The 23,673-nt window shown below is 45.2% G+C and overlaps 1 protein-coding gene and 1 long non-coding RNA gene across 2 annotated transcripts in view; one reads left to right on the forward strand and one right to left on the reverse strand.

The window, feature by feature from the left end:
• Positions 1-23,673, forward strand: part of LOC126994552 (uncharacterized) — a 43,404-nt gene that overhangs the window by 5,053 nt on the left and 14,678 nt on the right. The window lies entirely within an intron of this gene.
• On the reverse strand, positions 5,112-7,238 carry LOC126994551 (ADP-ribosylation factor-like protein 4C). The gene has a single exon (XM_050853880.1). The coding sequence runs from the start codon at positions 6,680-6,682 to the stop codon at positions 6,026-6,028; it is 657 nt and encodes a 218-aa protein (XP_050709837.1). The 5' UTR covers positions 6,683-7,238; the 3' UTR covers positions 5,112-6,025.

Here is a 23,673-nt window from a genome sequence, read left to right on the forward strand (position 1 = left end):
ACAAGCAGCGAGTAAATACGGACGGAAAAGGTTGGAAATACGCCAAAAACATGCTTACGGTGCATCTCTGGGCATTCAGCAGCCGAGGAAAATGACCAGGGAGGGAAAATGAAGTTATAGGCACATTCATCTCATTTTAGGCACAAGCAGCGAGTAAATACGGACAGAAAAGGTTAGAAATACGCTAAGACATCCTAAAGGCGCTTCTCCGGGCATTCAACAGCCGAGGAAAATGACGGAGGAGGAGGGAAAATGAGGTTAGAGTAGGAGAAAGTGAGCAGGAGCGGGAAGGAGTGAGTGACCGACGATGGGGGACTTCCGTGAGAAAGTTTCTAAGATCTCTCAAAAGTTTACGGACACGCCTGGACCGCGCGGGACGAGACGACTGACCCATGGCTTGAAACTGAGCGATACTTAGTGAACGAGGTGACGGAGGAAGAGTTATGTGTGTTATTTAAGCGATTTCTCCACTAATGATGTTGTTATGCTAAGGAATGATTAGGAATACGTATACTTAGAAGGCCAGACGGAGCTAATATACTAAATACTCGATGCTTAGTGAATGAGGAGATATTTTATGTAGGGGGAAGAGTGTTATGTGAGTTATTTCAGCGGTTTCTTTACTAAAATGATGTTGTTATTCTAGGAATGATTAGGAATACGTATACTTAGAAGGGCAGATGGAGTTAATATACTAAATACTCGATACTTACTGAATGAGGAGATATTTTATAAAGGGGAAAGAGTGTTATGTGAGTTATTTCAGCGGTTTCTTCACTAATGATGTTGTTATGCTAAGGAGTGATTAGGAATACGTATACTTAGAAGGGCAGACGGAGCTAATCTACTAAATACTCGATATTTACTGAATGAGGAGATGTTTCATGAAGGGGAAAGAGTGTTATGAGTTATTTCAGCGGTTTCTTCACTAAAATGATGTTGTTATGCTAAGAATGATTATAAATATGTATACTTAGAAGGGCAGACGGCGCTAATCTACTAAATACTCGATACTTATTGAATGTGGAGATATTTTATGAAGGGGGAAGAGTGTTATGGGAGTTATTTCAGCGATTTCTCACCAACGATGCTGTTAACGCTATGAATGGTTAGGCATACGTATAATTAGAGAGACAACCTAGTTTGGAGTGTTCGGAAGTAATAATTAATGCACTCTACTAATGAATGAACTTAAGTAGGAAGGGAATTAGTGTTATTTTAGCGATTTCTCTATACTATTGATGTTATTATGATTTAAAGTGAACTGCGCATATTTAGAGGGACAGACCAGGTGTGACGATTCGGAGCCAACACAAACTTAATGAATGGGCTTAAACAGAAAGAACGGACTGGGTTATTTTAGCTATATCTCTACTAATGATGTTATGCTATGAATGATAAGGAATGAGTACTATAATTTGAAGGACAGACGGAACCGATAAACTTAATGCTTGATACTTATTGCATGGGCTGTTTTTTTTTTTTTTTTTTTACGTCTCCGCCTATTGCGCCGGTAGGCTTGCTTGAGGAGCCTGGATGGTATTCGGCCCCAGCCCGTCATGGCGCAGGCAAGTGTTTATAGTGGCGCCATCTTCTCTGGGCTCATGCTGCCCCCCGGAACTCGTTCTTGATTCTTGGACGGTTTCCTCTAGAGTCCGGGTTGATGGGTGGTCTTCAGGACAGCATGTGCATGGGTAGTTTTAAGCCACTCGGCGGTAACTGAAAAATCCGAGGTGATAGCGTAGGGATTCGAACTTGTGTCGTCCATCACATGGTGAATGTGGGCCCAGCACGCTACCACTTCAGCCACCCAGTAGAAAGGTAGTTTGTGTTATCTTAGCGATTTGTCTACTAATGATGTTGTTACGCTAGATATGATTAAGAATGCATGTAATTAATTAGATGTTGTTATGCTAAAGAGTGATAAATAATGCGTATAATTAGAGGGACATACCAAGTTAGACGGTATACGAAGCCAATACTTAATATATACTCGATGCAGGTGAGTTAAAGTAGTTCCTCCCTTCTCCTTTGTTGTTTACTTGCAACAATAAACTATTAATCAATCATATTGATACTTAGAGGTTATATAAACCATGAGAGAGAGAAATTAACTGAATAATATTGTTTTAAGTTTAATGATGCTTGGAAACTATGAAAGCCGTGTGAAAGAAATTAAATACACGAAATAACGATGGTAAACTCAGAGATACATAGAAAGCATCTTGGAACTATGTCAGAAATAAATAAATGATGTGAAATCCTGTTATAAAAAAATCTGGAAACTGTGTGAGAGAAGGAAGCTTGTAAATAAATAAAATAAATACAATATGAGGTTAAACTGAAAGAGACATAGACAGCACCTTGGAACTGTGTCAGAGATGAATGAATATTATGTGAAATTCATTTATAAAAAATAAAGAAACCGTGTGTAAGAGAGAAGCTTGTAAATAAATAAAATAAATACAATATGAGGTCCAACTGAAAGAGACATAGACAGCACCTTGGAATCGTGTCAGAGATAAATGAATATATGATGTGAAATTCAGTTATAAAAAAAATAAAAATATGGAAGCCGTGTGTGAGAGAGAAGATTGTAAATAAATAAAATAAATACAATGTGAGGTTAAAGTGAAAGATACATAGAAAATACCTTGGAATTGTGGTAGAGATAAATGAATATATGATGCGAAATTCAGTTATAAAAAAAAAAACCGTGTGTGAGAGAGAAGCTTGTAAATAAAATAAATACAATATGATGCGAAATTCAGTTATGCTTACAAGGTCTGGGAGTTGTGTTAAGAGATAGAAAAATATGATATGGAATTAAGTTATAAAAAAGTCCTGGAAGCTAACTTGTAAAATGGATAATTATATGAACCAGCCGCCAGCGTGTCGCCCAACGTGAAATCAGCGACGCTTTCTCCAGTGCCGCGTGTGTGTGTGTTGGTGGGGCTGTGAGGAACGTTTCTGGCGGCTTTCTCCTGAGTAACCAACGTTTTGTGTGGGTGCTCTGTTTTGCTTTCCTTTTTTCTTCTTTTTGTTTTGATGTTTTTTGTTTGTTTTTGCTGTTTTGTTGTTTTGTTTTGTTTTTGCATTTGTTCTTGTTTTTCCTTTCTTTCTTTTCTTGTTTTTTTTTTCTATTTTTTTTCTTCGTGCTACAACAACAACAACAACAACCACTACTACTACTACTACTACTACTACTACTACTACTACTACTTTTTTTTTTTTTCACAACATAAATGATACCTCCACCCATGTTTATTTTCCCGACACATAATCATGGAGGGCTCCATAGCTTGGAGGTCATTAGCCCCAACTCTGTTCGCTAATGACTGTGGCATCCACCCATATCACTAATACTACCTGACACTAAATCACCTATCATCTATTACGTCTAGATTCCCCTTTCCTTCCCTACTCCAGTCACTCCCGACCCACCCTAATGTCACTCTCCACCACTGTGGCTTCATAGTCCATATTGGAGATGTTGGTGGCTTTTGGGCCAGAGTGTCTGGTGCCCCTGAGACATAGGATGGCCGACCTGAGCAGGGAGAACGAGAGGCAACACCTCATCCAGGCGACAACGTGGCTCCTTGGCTGATGCTTCTTTTCTGAGATTAGTTCCGCGAGGCGTGCGTAGAGGCATTGGGCCCTGGGACCCATCCCGCCGGATGTGGTGAAGACGAGGGGGGTGAAGCTGTCCTGATCCACATGTTGGATTCTTTCACCGTATGCCCTTGTCTTCTCCTGCTCGTTCCTGTGGTGGGCGGCTTGCAGGGGCAGCTCACGGTGACAGGCAGCCATCGGGTCGAATATGCGGATGTCCATGAACGCCCGCTGTCCGCGCACCCAGAGTCCGCGGGCACTTACATCAACCCGTGCCTCCTGTGAGGTATTGGCTGTCCTGTACCGAAGGTGTTCGCCGTCCAGGGGAAGCAGTGCCGGCTCGGTAGTGACGTCTTGGCATACCTCTCCGAGCATGCTGGCTGTCAGATCCCTCACTTCATCGTGTCGAATACAGACAAAGCCTCCTTTTTTACATGTCATGGTGTGGGTGACATCATTTGGTGATCCACATGCACAGAGATCAGGCAGTCCCTCAATCGGCCAGCCATATCTCAGAGCAATGGCGTCGACAAATTCTTGTTTGTTGAGGCTGAAGCCTTTTGCTCTGATTGGTAATGACGTTAGCCAATTAGAGGCGCCTGCCTCCTGTGCTGTGTGTATTTTTCTACCCATTTCTGTGGACAGGTGGTGTGTAAGACGGTCCAGCTCGTCTTTTTGGGCCTGTTGCCTTTCTTCTGAGATTTTTCTTTTAATATCTCTTATTTCTGTTTGGTCTATCTCGCCCTCTGCCTCCTGAGCGATGATCCTGTTGATGAGTGACCTGGTAAGGCTGATGGAGTTTTATATCTCCTTATCTGCCAGCTTCTCAGGGTTGGTGATCCCCATCCCACCCAGTCTTGGGGGACTACTTCTACTACTACTATTACAACAACAACAGTAACAACTACATCTATTATCACTTCAACTACTACTACTACTACTACTACTACTACTACTACTACCACCACCACCACATCACCTGTTTGCGTGTTACTTTACCAAGAGGGTCAATAGATGTTTTGAAGCTCTCTGAATCCTCTCTGTTCGGTTGTTTTGGTGGGGACAGCGGGGGTCATAAAGGGTCACGAGCGGTCAGAGGTCACGGTCACGGTAAACAAGAGGTCAGGTCAGGTCAGGGAGGGTCAGGAGGCATAGCAGGTCACGCGGTTAGTTTTAATATACTGCTCTTTGTAATGTTGTTTACGTTCACTTTCTCCGTCTGTGTTTTTTTTCCTCTTATTTTTACTGGTTCTTGTTCTTCCTCCTGTTCTTGATCTGCTGGTTCTTCTAGTTATTCGTGTTCTTGATCTTTTTCTAGTTCTTAATCTGGTTCTTCCTTTCTACTCGTATTTTTTATGGTGCTGTTGTTCTTGTTTTTCTCGTTTTTTTTCCGTGCCTGGTTTTGTCCTATAATGATGAAAGGAGAATTAGTTTCTGTGCGCGTCCAACGTAGATCGATAGAAGAGTGGCAAAGATAATAATACTTCCACATAGTTTCAACAGTATAACAAAATATATTTCCTACATCTTTATAAATACGGCTATTTACATATACATTTGTCTCAAGGGATGCGCGTACGTATAATACAGTTGTACTACATGTAACACTGACCAGAGCCTGTGTGTGTGTGTGTGTGTGTGTGTGTGTGTGTGTGTGTGTGTGTGTGTAATTCACCAAGGCCTGATCACGAGTTGGACTCGCTTTCGCCAGCAGGTACCCTCCCGACACGAGGAAGTGCATGCTCATTATCGTCGATCTCTGGGTACTGCCAGGACCTCACACACCACACACCCCATCCCCCTTGCTCAAGGGGGGACAGTAACCACTCCTAGTCAACGGAATGAATCCGGCCTGAGCGGGGCTCGAACCGCCACCTGTTTGACCTTGAAGCCTTGCAGCGCCGCGCTCTAACCGACTGAGCTACCGGAGCGGTGTGTGTATATGTGTGTGTGTGTGTGTGTGTGTGTGTGTGTGTGTGTGTGTGTGTGTGTGTGTGTAATGGTTTGATCACACAATAGTCTCACGATTGCCAACTATTACTTTTCCCGGATGAGCGACTCACAAGTGACGGATCTCTGGGTACGGGCTACGTGCTTGTGTATGTGTGACGTTTCTGGCTATTGCACAATAAATATTATAAATACACCCCTTCAAACACTGCATGCACGCTTCACACACACACACACACACACACACACACACACACACACACACACACACACACATACACACACATTATCACATATGTCAGCCACCAGTGGCACTCAGTTGTCTGTAGTTCCCCGCCTGTCCCCATACGAGTACTCGGGCTCCATCGCCTCACGCCTCGGGGGTCCAGGGGTTTGGTGCGGGGCTGGGCAGGGATAAACTGAAGGAGGTGGGGGCGGCGGGGAGCATAGGGTGACCCACAAGTCAGCCCCGTGAGAGCGTGTCTTGTGCCTTGAGGAGGAGGCGGCGCAGGAGGTCCATGGCCTCGGGCAGACCCTCGCCGGTGACGGCACAGGCGGGTGCATGGCCCCAGGGCTGGGCGGGCGTCAGGTCGTGCAGGCCGAGGGCGTCAGCCATGGCGGCGGGCGTCCTGGCCCCCGGGAGATCCTGTTTGTTGGCCAGCACCAGCAGCGGCGGCCGTGAGCGGCGCAGCGCGGCGCTCTGTGCCGCTTGCCGGCGCACCAGGACGTGCAACTCGTGGCGCGCATCCTCCAGCCGCTCCTCGCCGCTGCTGGCATCCACCACGAACAGCACGCGCGGCGCGCCAAAGGGGTCGCACGCGCTCAGCACCGCCACGTCCCATGCCACCCAGGAGCAGCCGCCGCCCCGCAAACATTCGCAGTTGAAGCCGACGGTGGGCACGGTGTTCACGTAGTGGCCGTACTTGAGCCGCAGCAGCGCCGTGGTCTTGCCCGACGAGTCGAGGCCCACGAGCACCAGTGTGGGCGGCCCAACAGCTGCATGTGTGGCGAGGCGCGGCGCGGCGGTGTGCGCACTGCCCGTGTCCACCTGCCAACCCGCACACAGCCACACTGGCCTGGCCGGCCGCCGCATGCCACACGCGTGCCGCCACTCTGACATTCATCCTGGCCACCTTCCTCCTCCTCCTCCTCCTCCCCCTCCTCCTCCTCCTCCTCCTCCTCCTCCTCCTCCTCCTCCTCCTTTTCCTCAGCCATTCGTCTGAGTAGCCAGAGTGCCCTGTAAGTGGCCTACAAAGTACCCCTGTGAGTTGCTACGTAGCATTCTACAGTAGGCAACACAGTTGATACAGTGCAGCCTTCTGAGTAGTAGCCTAAAACAGTCCACTGCTCAGCTGGAGTAGCAGACAGCGTTGGGCACTCTACGGAGTACACTACTCAACAGTCACAGAGTAGACGCTGCAACGTGTTGGAGGCGGCAGTGTGTCCAGCAGTGGTGGGCACCGCTAACCAGAAAGTCAGCTTCGCTAACTGGTGATCCACTGACTATAATATTAACTTCGCATATGCTAAACCGCTAAACCGATAAAGAAATTAGTAGAAGCTAACGCTAACCGCTAACCGCTATTTTACTCTATATGGATTTATCTTCGGTTTAGTATTTTGGCTCTAAAATCCTTAAAAACAGACCTAGTGACCTGAAATTTCAATGAGTTGTAGCTTCGACAATAGATTTCACTAATAAGCGTCCAATTACCCTATTTTAATGATTAATTTACCCAAAAGTGGAAGCCCTGGAATTATTGCGCCATGTGGCTCAGCTGGTGCTGTGTCTGCCCACAAACCTGTATGATTTTTTTAGTGGACTTAAAGTTGGCGGACGAGAAACTATATTCAGCGGAAGCTAATTGGTTCACTAACACTTTACAAAGTTAACAAAAAATCTAATCACCTAATGAAAAAACTTGCCTCGCTAATCAGCGGCTAGTGGGTTAGACGAACCGTGGCCAGCACTGCATATCACACGACATTACCTGGAAACATATCATACGACATTACCTGGAAACATATCACACGACATTACCTGGAAACATATCACACGACATTACCTGGAAACATATCACACGACATTACCTGGAAACATATCACACGACATTACCTGGAAACATATCATACGACATTACCTGGAAACATATCACACGACATTACCTGGAAACATATCACACGACATTACCTGGAAACATATCACACAACATTACCTGGAAACATATCACGACATTACCTGAAACATATCACACGACATTACCTGGAAACATATCACACGACATTACCTGGAAACATATCACACGACATTACCTGGAAACATATCACACGACATTACCTGGAAACATATCACACTACATTACCTGGGAACATATCACACGACATTACCTGAAACATATCACACGACATTACCTGAAACATATCACACGACATTACCTGGAAACATATCACACGACATTACCTGAAACATATCACACGACATTACCTGAAACATATCACACAACATTACCTGGAAACATATCACACGACATTACCTGAAACAAATCACACAACATTACCTGAAAACATATCACACGACATTACCTGGAAACATATCACACGACATTACCTGGAAACATATCACACGACATTACCATGAAACATATCACACGACATTACCTGGAAACATATCACACGACATTACATGGAAACATATCACACAACATTACCTGGAAACATATCACACGACATTACCTTGAAACATATCACACGACATTACCTGGAAACATATCACACAACATTACCTTGAAACATATCACACGACATTACCTGGAAACATATCACACGACATTACCTGGAAACATATCACACGACATTACCTGGAAACATATCACACAACATTACCTGGAAACATATCACACGACATTACCTGAAACATATAACACAACATTACCGGAAAACATATAACACGACATTACCTGGAAACATATCACACGACATTACCAGGAAACATATCACACGACATTACCTGAAACATCTCACGACATTACCTGGAAACATATCACACAACATTACCTGGAAACATATCACACGACATTACCTGGAAACACATCACACAACAATACCATGAAACATCTCCCCCGACATTACCTGGAAACATATCACACGACATTACCTGGAAATATATCACACAACATTACCTGAAACATATCACACAACATTACCTGGAAACATATCACACAACATTACCTGTAAACATATCACACGACATTACATGGAAACATATCACACAACATTACCTGGAAACCTATCACACGACATTACCTTAAACATACCACACAACATTACCTTGAAACATATCACACGACATTACCTGGAAACATATCACACGACATTACCTGGAAACATATCACACAACATTACCTGGAAACATATCACACGACATTACCTGGAAACATATCACACAACATTACCTGGAAACATATCACACAACATTACCTGGAAACATATCACGCAACATTACCTGTAAACATATCACACGACATTACCTTGAAACATATCACACGACATTACCTGGAAACATATCACACGACATTACCTGGAAACATATCACACAACATTACCTTGAAACATATCACACGACATTACCTGGAAACATATCACACGACATTACCTGGAAACATATCACACAACATTACCTGGAAACATATCACACGACATTACCTGGAAACATATCACACGACATTACCTGGAAACATATCACACAACATTACCTGGAAACATATCACACGACATTACCTGGAAACATATCACACGACATTACCTGGAAACATATCTAACTACATTACCTGGAAACATATCACAAGACATTACATGTTAACATATCACACGACATTAACTGTAAACATATCACACAACATTACCTGGAAACATATAACACGACATTACCTTGAAACATATCACACAACATTACCTGGAAACATATCACACGACATTACCTGGAAACATATCACACGACATTACCTGGAAACATATCACACGACATTACCTGGAAACATATCACACGACATTACCTGGAAACATATCACACGACATTACCTGGAAACATATCACACGACATTACCTGGAAACATATCACAAGACATTACCTGGAAACATATCACACGACATTACCTGGAAACATATAACAACACATTAAGTGGAAACATATCACACGACATTACCTGGAAACATATCACACGACATTACCTGGAAACATATCACACGACATTACCTGGAAACATATCACACGATATTACCTGGAAAAATATCACCAAACATTATCTGGAAACATATCACACGACATTACCTGGAAACATATCACACGACATTACCTGGAAACATATCACACGACATTACCTGGAAACATGTAACATGACATTACCTGGAAACATATCACACAACATTACCTGGAAACATATCACACAACATTACCTGGAAACATATCACACAACATTACCTGGAAACATGTAACATGACATTACCTGGAAACATATCACACGACATTACCTGGAAACATATCACACAACATTACCTGGAAACATATCACACGACATTACCTGGAAACATATCACACGACATTACCTGGAAACATATCACACGACATTACCTGGAAACATATCACACGACATTACCTGGAAACATATCACACAACATTACCTGGAAACATATCACACGACATTACCTGGAAACATATCACACAACATTACCTGGAAACATATCACACGACATTACCTGAAAACATATCACACGACATTACCTGGAAACATATCACACGACATTACCTGGAAACATATCACACAACATTACCTGGAAACATATCACACGACATTACCTGGAAACATATCACACGACATTACCTGGAAACATATCACACGACATTACCTGGAAACATATCACACAACATTACCTGGAAACATATCACACGACATTACCTGGAAACATATCACACAACATTACCTGGAAACATATCACAACATTACCTGGAAACATATCACACGACATTACCTGGAAACATATCACACAACATTACCTGGAAACATATCACACGACATTACCTGGAAACATATCACACGACATTACCTGGAAACATATCACACGACATTACCTGGAAACATATCACACGACATTACCTGGAAACATATCACATGACATTACCTGGAAACATATCACACGACATTACCTGGAAACATATCACACGACATTACCTGGAAACATATCACACGACATTACCTGGAAACATATCACACGACATTACCTGGAAACATATCACACGACATTACCTTGAAACATATCACACGACATTACCTGGAAACATATCACACGACATTACCTGGAAACATATCACACGACATTACCTGGAACATATCACACAACATTACCTGGAAACATATCACACGACATTACCTGGAAACATATCACACGACATTACCTGGAAACATATCACACGACATTACCTGGAAACATATCACACGACATTACCTGGAAACATATCACACAACATTACCTGGAAACATATCACACAACATTACCTGGAAACATATCACACGACATTACCTGGAAACATATCACACGACATTACCTGGAACCTATCACGACATTACCTGGAAACATATCACACGACATTACCTGGAAACATATCACACGACATTACCTGGAAACATATCACACAACATTCCCTGAAAACATATCACACAACATTACCTGGAAACATATCACACGACATTACCTGGAAACATATCACACAACATTACCTGGAAACATATCACACGACATTACCTGGAAACATATCACACAACATTACCTGGAAACATATCACACGACATTACCTGGAAACATATCACACGACATTATGTGGAAACATATCACACAACATTACCTGGAAACATATCACACAACATTACCTGGAAACATATCACACGACATTACCTGGAAACATATCACATGACATTACCTGGAAACATATCACACAACATTACCTGGAAACATATCACACGACATTATGTGGAAACATATCACACGACATTACCTGGAAACATATCACACAACATTAACTGGAAACATATCACACAACATTACCTGGAAACATATCACACGACATTACCTGGAAACATATCACACGACATTACCTGGAAACATATCACACGACATTACCTGGAAACATATCACACAACATTACCTGGAAACATATCACATGACATTACCTGGAAACATATCACACAACATTACCTGGAAACATATCACACGACATTACCTGGAACATATCACACAACAATACCTGGAAACATATCACAGCATTACCTGTAAACATATCACACGACATTACCTGGAAACATATCACACGACATTACCTGGAAACATATCACGACATTACCTGGAAACATATCACACGACATTACCTGAAACATATCACACGACATTACCTGGAAACATCACACGACAATACATGGGAACATATCACAAGACAATACGTCGAAACATATCACAAGACATTACCTGGAAACATATCACACGACATTACGTGGAAACATATCACACGACATTACCTGAAACATATCACACGACATTACCTGGAAACATATCACACGACATTACCTGGAAACATATCACACGACATTACCTGGAAACATATCACAACATTACCTGAAACATATCACACGACATTACCTGGAAACATCACACGACATTACCTGGAAACATATCACCTGAAACATATCACACGACATTACCTGGAAACATATCACACGACATTACCTGGAAACATATCACACGACATTTCCTGGAAACATATCACACGACATTTCCTGAAACATATCACGACATTACCTGGAAACATATCACACGACATTACCTGGAAACATATCACACGACATTACCTGGAAACATATCACGACATTACCTGGAAACATATCACACGACATTACCTGAAACATATCACACGACATTACCTGCAAACTTCTCTCACGACATTACCTGGAAACATATCACACGACATTACCTGGAAACATATCACACGACATTACCTGGAAACATATCACACGACATTACCATGAAACATATCACACGACATTACGTTGAAACATATCACACGACATTACCTGGAAACATATCACACGACATTACCTGGAAACATATCACACGACATTACCTGGAAACCTATCACACGACATTACCTGAAACATATCACGACATTACCTGGAAACATATCACACGACATTACCTGGAAACATATCACACGACATTACCTGGAAACATATCACACGACATTACCTGGAAACATATCACACGACATTACCTGGAAACATATCACACGACATTACCTGGAAACATATCACACGACATTACATGGAAACATGTAATGTCGTGTGATACCTGAAAACATATCACACGACATTACCTGGAAACATATCACACGACATTACCTAGAAACATATCACACGACATTACCTGGATACATATCACATGACATTACGTGGAAACATATCATATGACATTACCTGGAAACATATCACATCACATTACCTGGAAACATATCACACAACATTACCTGAAAACATATCACACAACATTACCTGGAAACTTATCACACGACATTACCTGGAAAAGAAAAATATCACACAACATAACCTGGAAACATATCACAAGATATTACCTGGAAACATATCACACAACACTTCCTCGAAATATATCACACGACATTACCTGTAAACATATCACACAACATAACTTGGAAACATATCACACAATATTACCTGGAAAAATATCACACGACATTACCTGGAAACATATCACACAACATTACCTGGAAACATATCACACAACATTACCTGGAAACATATCACACAACATTACCTGGAAACATATCACACAACATTACCTGGAAACATATCACACAACATTACCTGGAAACATATCACACGACATTACCTGGAAACATATCACACGACATTACCTGGAAACATATCACACGACATTATGTGGAAACATATCACACGACATTACCTGGAAACATATCACACGACATTACCTGGAAACATATCACACGACATTACCTGGACACATATCACACGACATAACCTGGACACATAATACACGACATTACCTGGAAACATATCACAAAACATTACGTGGAAACATATCACATGACATTAGCTTGAAACATATCACACGACATTACCTGGAAACATATCACACAACATTACCTGGAAACATATCACACAACATTATGTGGAAAGATATCACACAACATTACCTGGAAACATATCACACGACATTACCTGGAAACATATCACACGACATTACCTGGAAACATATCACACAACATTACCTGGAAACATATCACACGACATTACCTGGAAACACATCACACGACATTACCTGGAAACATATCACACGACATTACCTGGACACATATCACACGACATAACCTGGAAACATAATACACGACATTACCTGGAAACATATCACAAAACATTACGTGGAAACATATCACACGACATTACCTGGAAACATATCACACGACATTACCTGGAAACATATCACACAACATTACGTGGAAACATATCACACAACATTACCTGGAAACATATCACACGACATTACCTGGAAACATATCACACGACATTACCTGGAAACATATCACACAACATTACCTGGAAACATATCACACGTCATTACCTGGAAACATATCACACGACATTACCTGGAAACATATCACACGACATTACCTGGAAACATATCACACGACATTACCTGGAAACACATCACACGACATTACCTGGAAACATATCACACGACATTACCTGGAAACATATCACATGACATTACCTGGAAACATATCACACAACATTACCTGGAAACATATCACACAACATTACCTGGAAACATATCACACAACATTACCTGGAAACATATCACACAACATTACCTGGAAACATATCACACAACATTACCTGGAAACATATCACACGACATTACCTGGAAACATATCACACAACATTACGTGGAAACATATCACACGACATTACCTGGAAACATATCACACGACATTACCTGGAAACATATCACACAACATTACTTGGAAACATATCACACAACATTACGTGGAAACATATCACACAACATTACCAGGAAACATATCACACGACAATACCTGGAAACATATCACACGACATTACCTGGAAACATATCACACAACATTACCTGGAAACATATCACACGACATTACCTGGGAGCATATAACACAACATTACCTGGAAACATATCACACAACATTACCTGGGAGCATATAACACAACATTACCTGGAAACATATCACACGACATTACCTGGAAACATATCACACGACATTATGTGGAAACATATCACACGACATTACCCGGAAACATATCACATTACATTACGTGGAAGCATATCACACAACATTACCTGGAAACATATCACGTAACATTACCTGGAAACACAACACACAACATTACCTGGAAAGGAGACATATAAAAAAAATATTACCTTGAAAGGGAACATATCACACAACATTACCTTAAAAGGAAACATATCACACAACATTTCCTTTTAAGGAAACATAGCACATAACATTACCTGGAAAGGGAACATATCACACAACATTACCTGGAAAGGAAACATATCACACAACATTACCATAAAAGGAAACATATCACACAACATTACCTTTTAAGGAAACATAGCACACAACATTACCATAAAAGGAAACATATCACACAACATTACCTGGAAAGGAAACATATCACACAACATTACCATAAAAGGAAACATATCACACAACATTACCTTTTAAGGAAACATAGCACACAACATTACCTGGAAAGGGAACATATCACACAACATTACCTGGAAACATATCACACAACATTACCTGGAAACATATCACACAACATTACCTGGAAACATATCATACAACATTACCTGGAGAGGAAACATATCACACAACATTACCTGGAGAGGGAACATATCACACAACATTACCTGGAAAGGAAACATATCACACAACATTACCTGGATAGGAAACATATCATACAAAATTACCTGGAGAGGAAACATATCACACAACATTACCTGGAGAGGAAACCTATCACACTACATTACTCGGAAAGGAAACTTATCACACAACATTACCTGGAGAGGGAACATTTCACACAACATTACTTGGAGAGGAAACATATCACACAACATTACTTGGAGAGGAAACATATCACACAACATTACTTGAAAAGGAAACTTATCACACAACATTACCTGGAGAATAAACTTATCACACAACATTACCTGGAGAGGGAACATTTCATACAACATTACCTGGAGAAGAAACATATCACACAACATTACCTGGATAGTAAACATATCACACAACATTACCTGGAGAGGGAACATTTCATACAACATTACCTGGAGAGGAAACATATCACACAGCATTACCTGGAGAGGGAACATTTCATACAACATTACCTGGATAGTAAACATATCACACAACATTACCTGGAGAGGGAACATATCACACAACATTACCTGGAGAGGGAACATATCACACAACATTACCTGGATAGTAAACATATCACACAACATTACCTGGATAGTAAACATATCACACAACATTACCTGGATAGTGAACATATCACACAACATTACCTGGAGAGGGAACATATAACACAACATTACCTGCAAAGGGAACATATAACACAACATTACCTGGAAAGGGAACATATCACACAACATTACCTGGAAAGGGAACATATCACACAACATTACCTGGAAAGGGAACATATAACACAACATTACCTGCAAAGGGAACATATAACACAACATTACCTGCAAAGGGAACATATAACACAACATTACCTGCAAAGGGAACATATCACACAACATTACCTGGAAAGGGAACATATAACACAACATTACCTGCAAAGGGAACATATCACACAACATTACCTGGAAAGGAAACATATCACACAACATTACCTGGAGAGGAAACAAATCACACAACATTACCTGGAGAGGAAACATATCACACAACATTACCTGGAGAGGAAACATATCACACAACATTACCTGGAAAGGAAACAAATCACACAACATTACCTGGAGAGGAAACATATCACACAACATTACCTGAGGAAACATATCACACAACATTACCTGGAAGGAAACATATCACACAACATTACCTGGAGAAACATATCACACAACATTACCTGGAAAGGAAACATATCACACAACATTACCTGGAAAGGAAACATATCACACAACATTACCTGGAAAGGAAACATATCACACAACATTACCTGGAAAGGAAACATATCACACAACATTACCTGGAAAGGGAACATATCACACAACATTACCTGGAAAGGAAACATATCACACAACATTACCTGGAAAGGAAACATATCACACAACATTACCTGGAAAGAATCACACACAAGGAAACATATCACACAACATTACCTGGAGAAAAACACAACTTACCTGGAAAGAAACATATCACACAACATTACCTCTGAAACATATCACACAACATTACCTGGAAACATTACCTGGAAAGGAAACATATCACACAACATTACACCCCCGCCACCTCCACCTACTATCTATCGAACGCCGCCACCGCCTCCTACTGTCCCTCGCACGCCACCCCCGCCACCGCCTCCTTCTGTCCCTCGAACGCCACCCACGCCCCCGTCTCCTCCTGTCCCTCGCACGCCACCCAAGCCACCTCCTTCTCTTGTCCCTCGTACGCCACCCAAGCCACCTCCTCCTCTTGTCCCTCGAACGCCACCCACGCCACCGCCTCCTCCTGTCCCTCGCACGTCACCCCCGCCACCGCCTCCTCCTGTCCCTCGCACGCCACCCCCGCCACCGCCTCCTCCTGTCCCTCGCACGCCACCCACGCCCCCGTCTCCTCCTGTCCCTCGCACGCCACCCAAGCCACCGCCTCTTCTTGTTCCTCGCACGTCACCCAAGCCACCGCCTCCTCCTGTCCCTCGCACGCCACCCCCGCCACCGCCTCCTCCTGTCCCTCGCACGCCACCCACGCCCCCGTCTCCTCCTGTCCCTCGCACGCTACCCAAGCCACCGCCTCTTCTTGTTCCTCGCACGTCACCCAAGCCACCGCCTCCTCTTGTTCCTCGCACGCCACCCAAGCCACCGCCTCCTCTTGTTCCTCGCACGCCACCCAAGCCACCGCCTCCTCTTGTTCCTCGCACGCCACCCAAGCCACCGCCTCCTCTTGTTCCTCACGCTACCCAAGCCACCGCCTCCTTGTTCCTCGCACGCCACCCAAGCCACCGCCTCCTCTTGTTCCTCGCACGCCACCCAAGCCACCGCCTCTTCTTGTTCCTCGCACGCCACCCAAGCCACCGCCTCCTCTTGTTCCTCGCACGCCACCCAAGCCACCGCCTCCTCTTGTTCCTCGCACGACACCCAAGCCACCGCCTCCTCTTGTTCCTCGCACGCTACCCAAGCCACCGCCTCCTCTTGTTCCTCGCACGCTACCCAAGCCACCGCCTCCTCTTGTTCCTCGCACGTCACCCAAGCCACCGCCTCCTCTTGTTCCTCGCACGCTACCCAAGCCACCGCCTCCTCCTGTCTCTCGCACGCCACCCAAGCCACCGCCTCCTCTTGTTCCTCGCACGCCACCCAAGCCACCGCCTCCTCTTGTTCCTAGGACGCTAACCCCACCATCGCCTCATATGGTTCCTCGCACGCCACCCACGCCACCGCCTCCTCCTGTTCCTCGCACGCTAACCCCGCCATCGCCGCATATGGTTCCTCGCACGCCACCCCCGCCATCGCCTCCTCCTGTTCCTAGGACGCTAACCCCACCATCGCCTCATATGGTTCCTCGCACGCCACCCTCGCCACCGCCTCCTCCTGTTCCTAGGACGCTAACCCCACCATCGCCTCATATGGTTCCTCGCACGCCACCCACGCCACCGCCTCCTCCTGTTCCTCGCACGCTAACCCCGCCATCGCCGCATATGGTTCCTCGCACGCCACCCCCGCCACCGCCTCCTCCTGTTCCTCGCACGCTAACCCCGCCATCGCCTCATATGGTTCCTCGCACGCCACCCACGCCACCGCCTCCTCCTGTTCCTCGCACGCCAACCCCGCCATCGCCTCATATGGTTCCTCGCACGCCACCCCCGCCACCGCCTCCTCCTGTTCCTCGCACGCTAACCCCGCCATCGCCTCATGGTTCCTCGCACGCCACCCACGCCACCGCCTCCTCCTGTTCCTCGCACGCTAACCCCGCCATCGCCTCATATGGTTCCTCGCACGCCACCCACGCCACCGCCTCCTCCTGTTCCTCGCACGCTAACCCCGCCATCGCCTCATATGGTTCCTCGCACGCCACCCACGCCACCGCCTCCTCCTGTTCCTCGCACGCTAACCCCGCCATCGCCGCATATGGTTCCTCGCACGCCACCCTCGCCACCGCCTCCTCCTTTCCCTCGCACGCCAACCCCGCCACCGCTTCCTCCTGTTACTTGGACGCTAACCCCACCATCGCCTCATATGGTTCCTCGCACGCCACCCCCGCCACCGCCTCCTCCTGTCCCTCGCACGCCAACCTCGCCACCGCCTCCAATTGTCCTCTGCATGCCACCACCGCCGCCGCCTCCTCCTGTCTCTCGAGCGCCGACCGCGCCACCGCCCCCTTCAGTCATTCGTACGCCACTCCCGCCACAGCCTCCACCTTTCCCTTGCACGCCGCCCCTGCCACCGCCTCCTCCTGTATTTCGTACGCCACCCCCGCCACCGCTTCTCCCTGTTTCTCAGACGGCAAACTCGCCACCGCTTCCTCCAGTCCATTCCACGCCACCTTCGCCTCAGCCTCATCCTTTCCCTCGCACGACACCCCCGCCGTCGCCTCCTCGTTTCCCTCGCACGACACCCCGCCGCAGCCTCCTCCTTTTCCCCGCACGACACCCCCGCCGCAGCCTCTTCGTTTCTCTTGCACGACACCCCTGCCGACGCATCCTACTTTCCCTCGTACGACACCCCCGCCGCCGCCTCCTCGTTTCTCTTGCACGACACCCCTGCCACCTACTACTCCTTTCCCTCAAACGTTATCCCCGCCACAGCCTCCTCATTTCCCTCGCACGCCACCCCCGCCACCTCCTCCTACTCTCCCTCGAACGTCACCCCCATGACCGCCTCCTCCTGTCCCTCGCACGCCAACCCTCCCATTGCATTCTCCTGTCCCTCGCAAGCCACCCCCGCCACCACCTCCTCCTATCTATCGAACGACGCCACCGCCTCCTACTGTCCCTCGCACGCCACCCCGCATCAAACCCGGACATATAAGCCAAGATCAACATCCCACCCAGACAATTAAGCCTAGATCAGCATCCCACCCAGACAGTTAAGCCTAGATCAGCATCCCACCCAGACAATTTAGCCAAGGTCAGTATCCCACCCTGACAGCTAAGCCAAGTTTAGCATCCCACCCAAACAGTTAAGTCAAGGTCAGCATCCCACCCAGACAGTTAAGCCAAGGTCAGCATCCCACCCAGACAGTTAAGCCAAGGTCAGCATCCCACCCAGACAGTTAAGCCAAGGTCAGCATCCAACCCAGACAGTTAAGCCAAGGTCAGCATCCAACCCAGACAGTTAAGCCAAGGTCAGCATCCACCCAGACAGTTAAGTCAAGGTCAGCATCCAACCCAGACAGTTAAGCCAAAATCAGCATCCCACCCAGACAGTTAAGCCAAGGTCAGCATCCCACCCAGACAGTTAAGCCAAGGTCAGCATCCCACCCAGACAGTTAAGCCAAGGTCAGCATCCCACCCAGACAGTTAAGCCAAAATCAGCATCCCACCCAGACAGTTAAGCCAAGGTCAGCATCCCACCCAGACAGTTAAGCCAAGGTCAGCATCCCACCCAGACAGTTAAGCCAAAATCAGCATCCCACCCAGACAGTTAAGCCAAGGTCAGCATCCCACCCAGACAGCTAAGCCAAGGTCATCATCCCACCCAGACAGTTAAGCCAAGGTCAGCATCCCACCCAGACAGTTAAGCCAAGGTCAGCATCCCACCCAGACAGTTAAGCCAAAATCAGCATCCCACCCAGACAGTTAAGCCAAGGTCAGCATCCCACCCAGACAGTTAAGCCAAGATCAGCATCCCACCCAGACAGTTATGTCAAGGTCAGCATCCCACCCAGACAGTTAAGCCAAGGTCAGCATCCCACCCAGACAGTTAAGCCAAGGTCAGCATCCCACCCAGACAGCTAAGCCAAGGTCATCATCCCACCCAGACAGTTAAGTCAAGGTCAGCATCCCACCCAGACAGTTAAGCCAAGGTCAGCATCCCACCCAGACAGTTAAGCCAAGGTCAGCATCCCACCCAGACAGTTAAGCCAAGGTCAGCATCCTACCCAGACAGTTAATATAAGGTCAGCATCCCACCCAGACAGTTAAGCCAAGGTCAGCATCCCAACCAGACAGTTTAGCCATGGTCAGCATCCAACCCAGACAGCTAAGCCAAGGTCAGCATCCCACCCAGACAGTTAAGCCAAGGTCAGCATCCCACCCAGACAGTTAAGCCAAGGTCAGCATCCCACCCAGACAGTTAAGCCAAGGTCAGCATCCCACCCAGACATTCAAGCCAAGGTCAGCATCCCACCCAGACAGTTTAGCCAAGGTCAGCATCCCACCCAGACAGTTTAGCCATGGTCAGCATCCAACCCAGACAGCTAAGCCAAGGTCAGCATCCCACCCAGACAGTTAAGCCAAGGTCAGCATCCCACCCAGACAGTTAAGCCAAGGTCAGCATCCCACCCAGACAGTTAAGCCAAGGTCAGCATCCCACCCAGACAGTTAAGCCAAGGTCAGCATCCCACCCAGACAGTTAAGCCAAGGTCAGCATCCCACCCATACAGTTTAGCCATGGGCAGCATCCAACCCAGACAGCTAAGCCAAGGTCAGCATCTCACCCAGACAGTTAAGCCAAGGTCAGCATCCCACCCAGACAGTTAAGCCAAGGTCAGCATCCCACCCAGACAGTTAAGCCAAGGTCAGCATCCCACCCAGACAGCTAAGCCAAGGTCAGCATCCCACCCAGACAGTTAAGCAAAGGTCAGCATCCCACCCAGACAGTTAAGCCAAGGTCAGCATCCTACCTTCTTCATCTTTTTCATCTCCTTTTTTCATCTCCTTTTTTTTTCTCTTTTCTTTTCTTCTTTCTCTTTCGTCGTTGTCTTCTTCTCTCTTTCTCTCTCTTTCGTCTTCTTCTTATCGTTCGTCTCTTTCGTTCTCTTCTTCTTCTTCTTTTCTTTCGTCGTCGTCTTCGTCGTCGTCTTTTTTTTTCTTTCTTTTGTCTTCTTCGTCTTCTTATTCGTCGTCTTCTTCTTCGTCTTCTTCTTCGTCGGGTTCTTCTTCGTCTTCTTCGTCGTTGGCGACGTCTTCTTCTTCGTCTTCTTCGTCTTTTTCTTCGTCTTTTTCTTCTTCGTCGTCGTCTTCGTCGTCTTCTTCGTCTTCTTTGTCGTCTTCTTCGTCGTCTTCTTCGTCTTCTTCGTCGTCGTCTTCTTCTTCTTCGTCGTCTTCGTCGTCTTCTTCTTCTTCGTCGTCTTCTTCGTCGTCTTCTTCGTCTTCTTCGTCGTCTTCTTCTTCTTCGTCGTCTTATACGTCGTCTTCTTCGTCTTCTTCGTCGTATTCTTCTTCTACGTCGTCTTCTTCGTCGTCTTCTTCTTCGTCTTCTTCTTCGTCGTTTTCTTCGTCGTCTTCTTCGTCGTCTTCTTGTTTTTTTTCTTCGTCGTCTTCTTCTTCGTCTTCTTCGTCGTCTTCTTCTTCGTCTTCTTCGTCGTCTTCTTCGTCTTCTTCGTCGTCTTCTTGGTCTTCTTCGTCGTCTTCTTCTTCTTCGTCTTCTTCGTCGTCTTCTTCTTCGTCTTTTTCGTCTTTTTCTTCGTCTTCTTCTTCTTCGTCTTCTTCGTCGTCTTTTTGGTCTTCTTCGTCGTCTTCTTCTTCTTCGTCTTCTTCGTCGTCTTCTTCTTCTTCGTCTTCTTCGTCGTCTTCTTCTTCTTCGTCGTCTTCTTCTTCTTCGTCTTCTTCGTCGTCTTCTTCTTCTTCGTCTTCTTCGTCTTCTTCGTCGTCTTCTTCTTCGTCTTCGTCTTCTTCGTCGTCTTCTTCGTCTTCGTCTTCTTCGTCGTCTTCTTCTTCTTCGTCTTCTTCGTCGTCTTCTTGGTCTTCTTCGTCGTCTTCTTCTACTTCGTCGTCTTCTTTTTCTTCTTCGTCGTCTTCAACGTCGTCTTCTTCGTCGCCTTCTTCTTCTTCGTCGTCTTTTTCGTCTTCTTCGTCTTTTTTTTTTTTTATGCTCTGTCTATTTGGTTTCTATTTTTTTTTCTTATATTTTTGGGGGATTTTTTGCTCTGGTCGATTTTTTTTTCTTTTTTTTTTTTTGCTCTGGTCGAGTTGGTTTGTATTTTTTTGTTTATCTTTTATTTTTTATTTTTTGCTCTGGTCGAGTTGGTTTGTATTTTTTTGTTTTATCTTTTTTTTTGGATTTTTTGCTCTGGTCGAGTTGGTTTGTATTTTTTTGTTTTATCTTTTTTTTTTGGATTTTTTCTCTGGTCGAGTTGGTTTGTATTTTTTTGTTTTATCTTTTTTTTTTGGATTTTTTCTCTGGTAGAGTTGGTTTGTATTTTTTTGTTTTATCTTTTTTTTCGATTTTTAGGGTTTTACAATTTTTTGGATTATTTTTTGTTTCGTGTTTGGTCGTGAGTTGATTTGTTTCTAAATGTTTTACCTTTTTTTCAATTTTCTCCTTTTTGTTTCTTGATGCTGAGATGATTTTTCTTTGAGATATTGCTTTTCTATTTTGGGGGCTCTTCTTTTTACCATGCCGGGAAGGGGCACGCTGGAAACTCCTGCATGGAGGCCGACGCCTCGAGGCCCCGCTCATGCTGCTGAAGGATCGTCAATTAGGGCGTGAAGCGCCTTTTCCTGAAGGGACCGCCACCCTCACGCTCCTCCCGCTACCGCTCCTCCCGGTACCACGAGGCGATCAGGGATGCCGCTCGCCCCCATGGCTGAGCAAAGCGACCCCCGAGGCTCTTGGTTC

The sequence above is a fragment of the Eriocheir sinensis genome, unplaced genomic scaffold (assembly GCF_024679095.1).
Source record: "Eriocheir sinensis breed Jianghai 21 unplaced genomic scaffold, ASM2467909v1 Scaffold819, whole genome shotgun sequence".
Classification (NCBI taxonomy): Eukaryota; Metazoa; Arthropoda; class Malacostraca; order Decapoda; family Varunidae; genus Eriocheir; species Eriocheir sinensis.

Bases quoted from the DNA above. Each gene is read 5' to 3' on its own strand.
- LOC126994551 (XM_050853880.1), bottom strand. From the start codon at position 6,682: ATGTCAGAGTGGCGGCACGCGTGTGGCATGCGGCGGCCGGCCAGGCCA.